The sequence below is a fragment of the Aedes aegypti genome, chromosome 3 (assembly GCF_002204515.2).
Source record: "Aedes aegypti strain LVP_AGWG chromosome 3, AaegL5.0 Primary Assembly, whole genome shotgun sequence".
NCBI classification, from domain to species: Eukaryota; Metazoa; Arthropoda; class Insecta; order Diptera; family Culicidae; genus Aedes; species Aedes aegypti.
This window is the reverse complement of record NC_035109.1, coordinates 51170340-51177759: the sequence shown is the minus strand read 5'-3', so window position 1 is coordinate 51177759 and position 7420 is coordinate 51170340. Positions and strand designations below refer to the sequence as shown.

Below are 7420 nucleotides of genomic sequence, written 5' to 3'. Positions count from 1 at the left end.
TAATCTATTCCTTGAATCATACCTAGTGAAATCGATCGAGAAATTTATTGAGGTATTGACTGTTTAACGATAAACTTGCGACGATCGACGCGCCACCATATTTCATATAACGGAGGGTATTAATACTAACTTGGAGGTGATTGGAGGTTATTTGGCAATTTGGAGTTTAAAATCCCCTCCAAACACTAGCGATTTTGCGGTGGGATGTTGACGTTTGATGACGAATACTGTTCAAGATTTCATGTTTCACAGTTTCTCTTATTATATTCTGAGAAAAAAGTAATAAATTTATTCAACGAATTCACATGTTAAAACAAAATTTTCTCTTTGTTCAGTTCTAATTCAATGAACGTTACCATTTCCGAAAGTAAAACAAAGCCTTCAAATGAAATACTAATACTCACTCCACATCATCCGGAGAACCATTTCGGAACATGTTCAGACAATTTCCCCTCTCGCGAAGCGATTCTGCACCTTGCGGACCAGTCGCTTAAAGCGCTTTTTGTTCCTGTTGTTGTTGCAAATGGGTTCACTTCCCTGGACCAGACTCTTGACGATGCGGCGCTCCTGTCGCTTCAGCCATTGCCTCAGCATGGGATCCATCGGTTGTTTTTTCCTCGGAATGACGGTGCTGCTGGGTTGCGGGACGATTTTGAGGCACGGACGATTCCCTTTCAAAAGCATGCGTAAATATCGATCATTCGGATTCGGTTGGAGGACATTCGCATTGGAGGCCAACTGAAGTTCGATTTCCCCCAGCAGATCATCCTCTAGAAAGCGTTGCTTTTGCTGCTGCACCCTAATCGGCTTGCACCGGAACTGGTTCACCTTTTCCACGGCACTCGTCATGTCCGAGCGTCTTTTAAACTCCATGGCCCCGCGTTTGGTATCGAATTTGACGACACTAGTTATCGTCGCCTGCGGAACGACGGATTTTACGTGATTCTCGTAGAACTGCTCGCTGTAAACCATGTCCTTCGCTTTCTTCATGATCTCTACGCTGCGCAGCGGTTCGAAATAGACCGGAACCCGTCCCGGGAACACGTTCAACGTGTACCCGTTGTAGGAATCCCGATGGCACATCCGGATGGCCAGATACGTGTCATACTCCGAGACGAAGTACACCAACATGTCGTAGATTCCACTCACCCTCTGAAATTCGTAAAAGTACCTTCCCTTCTGGCGGAACCACCATCTCACGTGAAGTCCCTTGGAAGCAAAGTATTCCCGGACGCTGTCCAGCTCGTCGTTCCGATTAGCGCACCGGAAGTTGCTCACGTAGACCGGCCAAAAGTAAGCCAAATCCGAGTCGGTGCTGCACAGAGGATCCCGCACGATGGGATTCATGTCCTCCCACTTGTAGCCCGGATGGACGAGAAGACCTTTTCGCGGATTCGACCCTCGAGGAGCGGGCAAATTGTTCCGCTTTTCCGCCGGAACCTGATGAGAGTTCCCGTTGCCGTAATTAGTGTCCTGCACTCTACGCCCATCCTCGTCGTAGTATACGTCCGTTTTGTTATGTTCCGACTCATCATCATCAGCTGGTTCCTGCTTGATTCCCATTTCGGACAACTGGAAATTGGTGAAATCCGGCTCATACATGGTGCTGTGTTGTTGCTCTACTGGTGAAGACAAAAGGAAGGGGATTATGATCAAAATTGTGGATTACTTTCAGGTTGCAGTGTACACTTACCAGATGCTCTGCTGCTCAGCTCTTCGGAGAAATGGGAATAAGTGGAATTATTCATGGAACCTAACTACTACGGAAAGGAAATCTGTCCAGCCAGGATGAAAATCGCACATCAATGCAGCCGCACTTTTGCCAGAAAAAAAAAACGAAAAAACAGGAGCGAAAACCAGAGGACTGACACGACTGTCATCCTGCATATATTTCGGCTCTCCCTCACATCGTTTTTGGTACTTCACGATTTGGTACCCACTTTCTGGTCGGTTTGCCCTAACTTGCTCCTGATGTTCGAGTATACGGCTCATGTGCTGCTAGTGCTAGTTTTTGGAAATTAAATACATTGCCTTGAATCGTCGTATCGGATGACGCTTTTCCTTTTTTCGACATTTTGTTGATTGTTTTACACATCAGTGAGGTATCGTTGATGTCTCCTATCCAAAAAATCACATGTTTTGTCAGTCCTAAAAGAATCAAAACAAAGACGCTGGACGCCATGTTGAACCAATGTTGGGTAGCTAATTATTGGCTCATTTCACCCCCCCTGGCGAAAACAGAAAAGGAAACGTAAACCGTAAACGTCACCCATCATGTCAGGGGTGTAGAAAACGGCAGTGAAACGCGTGAACAAAAATTAGCCGCCCGTTACACGACACGCTCGTTTAAATCTACTCAAAAGAGAGTAACTTTGACTCACTTTTGAAGTTTCAAGTTAGCTGTCAAAAGTGAGTAACTTTATTTTTTCAAAGTGAGTAACTTTTTACTCAACCATGAAAGAAAACGACCTTACTCACTTTTGAGTAAACACAAACATATTTGACTCACTTTGTAAACGTCAAAGACTTGTGAAAATTTCGCGCGCTCGAACTGACAAATCCTCCGTTGTGGTGAAATTTCTTCCGTCGACGTGATGTCGGACTGTTTTCAAAAACAGTCGAGACAAAAGCCGAGCCGGCAAAGCAATAACAGTTAGTTTGCTTGAAACTTCGCTTCGGAAGTCCAACCGGCGAATTCCAGATTAGTGCTGTGAAGTCAATAATCCTGATATCAAGTGAAGCGAGATCGGAGTGAAAATGACCAAGTCCTGGTTTTGATCGCACAACCGCAAGAAAAAAAAAATATAAACAGTAAGTTTTACCGTCGTACTTTTTTATTGGACTAATTATCATTTATTTACAGTCTAAAGCTAAGTATGCTGTTTCGCTCAAGAAAAGTAAAGAAATTCCTTGACTGAAAGGGTCAAGAAATTTCCTACAGAGAGCCCCCTTTGAAGTGACATTTCTTCTCAACTGCATACTGCGATCGGAAAAAAGTGATTTTCTTGACCATTTCTTGGGAGAAATTTTCCACGCATCGAGATAGGCGATTCCTTTTCTTGTCAGTAGCAAACCGGCCTTAACTCGGAAGGCTACTGGCTCTGCCAAACTACATCCTCCATGACTTTCATCAATCCCCCAGAGATTTATAGCATCCGGGGATCCATTCCAAAGCAGCGAAAATTTCTACATAAATATCAATTTGTTTTACTTGTTATCATGTATTATTCATGTAGTTATGTAAGAGATAATGAATAAATGTTATTCTCTTTGTATATTCCTTCTGATTTTATGAATAACATAATACATTTATTTCCAAAAATATTATTTCCCGAAGTGAGTGACATCTACTCACTTTCGCAAATTTCAGATTAAAAGAAGTGAGTAAATGTTACTCCCATATTGACATTTGACAATGTTACTCTAAAGTGAGTAACGATGGTGTTACTCACTTTTGAGCAGTTCCACTTTGTTCCGAAGTGAGTCGAAATCTACTCACTTTTGAGTAGATTTGAACGAGCGTGCGAGGTACACTGTATACACTGTAAACTCGTCCTTACTCTTTAATGTGTGAAATATACCCATTATTTTCTGGTGTATGAAACGTCAAAATAACGGGTATTTTATTTTTTCACATAATGGGTATTTTGTGCCCTTTTATTTGTTTCAGTCATGTACTCTATAATGGGTGAAAAATCCCTTGTGTTCGGATCAGGCAAAGAAACGTCCTTGAATCGACTGGTTGGTGATAAGCCGATCAAAGAATAGTTGTTTCCGTAGCGTACTTGCCCGCTTCTGTTATAAACTCTCAACTCGGGTCTAACCTTAACAACTGTGCCAAGAGAAGTTCAATCGCTTCCTTAGCTTTACAATAGTATTTTTGGCCTCACGGTCTACGTTGGTCCGTATTAGCGAATCTAAATTTAACTCCCAACTGGTTCTCTCACGTTGTGGTTTACCCAACTTGATGTAAACTGTAATGTCAGCAGAGGCTGAGTAAACTGCCACCGAATAATAGTTAATTCACTTTAATCTTCAATTCGCTTAACTAATCCACAATAGACCATTTCCGTCAGATCGAACCCCCCGTTTTTGTATTTTTCTTCGAAAGACAATCATTTTTAATGAATATTAACGCTTTCAGATTTTGTTTATATGCACTCCTGATTTTCTTACAAATTTTTGAAAACATGGATACTCACCACATTTTGAAATATAATTCGAGATGCGGCACAGTGTGTTCAACCCTATGGGTATCAGCGTGGTGATTTTGCAACAGTTTTTCGATTCCACCCCTGCATTGGGATGCTTGTTTACATTTTCAAACGTCAAATCAGGTGCGCGCTCAAACTGACCGTGATCCCAGTCAGGGCGCCCCAGCGCAACCGCAACGGAGCCCATTATGATGAATGAAAACATAAACAAAAATCATCTGGTAATGCCAGCTGATCGTAATTTCACCACAACGTGGTGGCAAAACCGTAGGGGAAAAAGGGGTCTGCATTTTTTCGAGGTGAAACAAATTGTAGGGGACCGAGGGGTGCACTAACGTGCCGCAAGTTTTTCATTGTTTTCTTACAGTTAAAGGCTCCAAAACATATCGGTTCCTTAGGAAAGTTTGTTCAGCAAATTGACAGAAAGCATATAAGCCAATAAAAAATTTTCACGGAAATGGTCTATTTAATTCCTTTGTAGCTTCTCGCTAGTCATCTAAACAATTTCTATAGCTGTCATATTCTATTGACCATCTCTTCAAGTTAAGGTTGACGTTTGGCATTGTTGCCCTTCCAGGGGTTCCCAACATTCCCCGGCCCGTAACCTGCTCCGGAGTTCTCCTGTGGATCAGCGTTACCAGCTTCAATCTCCAGTACTGCCAAACTAGATACGGCCCTTTTATATCGTTTTGTGCGGGTGCGCACCCAAGCCTGACGAATGCGGCCATCACTGGAAACAATGGTCTCCTCTACTATTCCTCGAACCCAGCATTTCCTGTTATTGCCTTCCACAATGTACACTAAGTCGCCAACTTTCAATGGTCTAGTTTCACCAAACCACTTTGTTCTTTGGTTCAAAGTCGGAACATATTCATTTATCCAACGTTTCCAAAGTTCGTTCGCTATCTGTTGAGAACGTTTGAAACTATCCCGTAGAGCTTCCGCTGGATTCGGCGGAGGACAAGTAACCTGATGTCGATATGATGGTATGCCTCTCAAGAAATGATTAGGAGTCAGCGCTTCTGGTTCATCTGATTCTTGAGCTACGTACGTTAGCGGTCGTGAATTTATCATGTCTTCTGCTTCCACGATGACTGTTTGCAAAATCTCGTCTGTCAAACGCTTTCCGTCGTCCAATGCCTTCAAGGCCTCTTTCACAGAGCGTACTAGGCGCTCCCATACTCCTCCCATATGGGGAGCCGCCGGAGGATTTAATGTCCACTTTGTCCTCGCATTCGTGAATTCGTCGGCGCAGTCCAGATCGATGCTCCGAAAGAGTGCTTTGCTCGCCCCTTGAAAATTTGTTCCATTATCGGAAATAAATTTTATCGGCCAGTCCCGCCGACCTATAAAGCGGTAGATCGCCATTAGACACGATTGTGTAGTGAGACCATACGTTACTTCTAGGTGAACCGCCCGAGTTGCCAGACAAGTAAAAAGGGCAACCCAGCGTTTTTCTCTGTGTCGTCCTACGGTTACTTCAAATGGCCCCATGTAGTCAACCCCGACGAAACTGAATGGGCGAAGATTTGGTGTTAATCGCTGCACCGGTAATGGAGCTTCGCGAGGAACCCGAGGACGGTTACGTCGAACTTTACACCACATACAAGAGGACACTACCTTCTTCACCACAGAATCTACGTGAACAATGTGATACAACTGCCTCAATTGATTCTTTACTGTGAGTCTGTATCCATGACCGCACTTGTCATGGAAGTGTTGGACGATCATTCTCGTGATTCTACTGTTCGCTGGCAGGATGATTGGAAATCTTAAATCAAATGGTAGAATATCAAATTTTACAGGATGCTTTAACTGCCGACTAAATACAATGCATGATGCGTTGTCCCACCAATAACAGAAGCCCCATTTTCCAGACCACCTAATCCTCGAGCAAATTAGCAAATTAATTAATGATTCGCCAGCATCGGAACATTGTTGATATGGTATTTAGGGTTCATTCATTTATTTCATAACGCTTTTTGTACGGATAATCTAAAAATTTTGTATGAGCCGTAACATCATGAGGATACCCACCAAGGGGTGTATCACTTGTTCAATGTGCATCAAATGTACATTCATTTTCATCAAATGCATTTTTTCGACATTTGCATCAACTTAGCATTGGTGTTAGCAACACCACCTTATCAACGAAGTCTTCTATAGCAACGCGTATTTGTTTGTTGTGCATGTTTCAAAAGGTTTGTTCTTCATTATGATGATCCATTGCTAATAATTATTTATTTCAGATAATTGAGCAAGTATTTTTATCGGATCTTTGAGGCATTGCATCAGAAGTATTCTAATTACATGTCTTCTCCTGCGTGTATATAGAAATGGAGCAGGAGTTGTTAGAAACTCTTTTGTGGTAAACCCGTTTTCAGTAATGGAGGTGGGCCGGATTTATCTCGATGAACTACCAACACCTTTATTCGATTGGGCGGATCGGGTTGTTAATCTCACATTCAGGTGGAAAGAAAGACTAAGACTAAAATATAGATTTTTTTGACCAAATATATAACTTATTTTATTTTCTATAACGGTAGTAATCTCTCCGGATCGAGCCATGCCTTGAACTTGCCACATATATGTCACGCAGTTATTGTACTACTGTCAGTGTATTAGTGTATGGTCATCCAGATGACGATACTGGCCAGCCTTCAGGGTCACTATCTATGAAGGGTGTTACTTTTTAACCTGATAACGAAAACTCTTGAAGCAAGAGAACTCATTCCACTGTTCTGGACAATTATTCTTCCTCTTTGAGCACGCAGACAGCCCACAATCACGGTGACTATCTTAAGCTTCATCTTGTTACAGAAATCTTCCTTGTCCAATTTCGTACCTACAGTAATCCCGAGAGGATGACAAACCAGAACAACATGGCTGATGACTCTGAAACAAAGCATCTGCGCTAACGAAAGAAATACTGGAAATTAGACTAAAAGGGTAAAAGTAGTTTGCATATCACCTTAGAAACTCGCTCCCTAGTTCAATATGTTCTTAGGGTTAACTGTCCACGAAAAGGTTTGGAACATGGTTATCTAAGTATTCAACATGTTTTGGATGAGGTAGCAATCGTCTCAAGTTTGTGGAATGACATGACAAAGACAAACGTTTGAGTAAGCCATGATTTGCAAATTTGCTAGAAGTGTACATTTAAATGCATTTGAATGCATCAAATTTTCTCTGAATATCAGATGCAT

General features: G+C 42.2%; 1 protein-coding gene across 2 annotated transcripts; it reads right to left on the bottom strand.

Annotated features, from left to right (window-relative positions):
* Positions 1 to 258: 258 nt before the first annotated feature.
* LOC5564560 lies at positions 259 to 2156 on the bottom strand. 2 transcript variants are annotated; one of them, XM_001648857.2, is made up of 2 exons: positions 1694 to 2156; positions 259 to 1619 (listed from the first exon to the last, which is right to left on the bottom strand). In XM_001648857.2, the coding sequence occupies exons 1-2, from the start codon at positions 1746 to 1748 to the stop codon at positions 439 to 441; spliced, it is 1236 nt and encodes a 411-aa protein (XP_001648907.1). In that variant the 5' UTR covers positions 1749 to 2156; the 3' UTR covers positions 259 to 438. The 2 variants fall into 2 exon arrangements, with proteins under 2 accessions (XP_001648907.1, XP_001648906.1); XM_001648856.2 differs by having other exon boundaries at positions 259 to 1622; positions 1694 to 2153.
* Between the last annotated feature and the right edge of the window lie 5264 nt (positions 2157 to 7420).

Excerpts from the sequence above, each read along its gene's own strand:
- LOC5564560 (XM_001648856.2), bottom strand. The coding sequence starts at position 1,748 with ATGAATAATTCCACTTATTCCCATTTCTCCGAAGAGCTGAGCAGCAGA. Across the intron at positions 1,623-1,693 it reads GCTGAGCAGCAGAGCATCTG|TAGAGCAACAACACAGCACC; the intron begins GTAAGTGTACAC and ends TGTCTTCACCAG.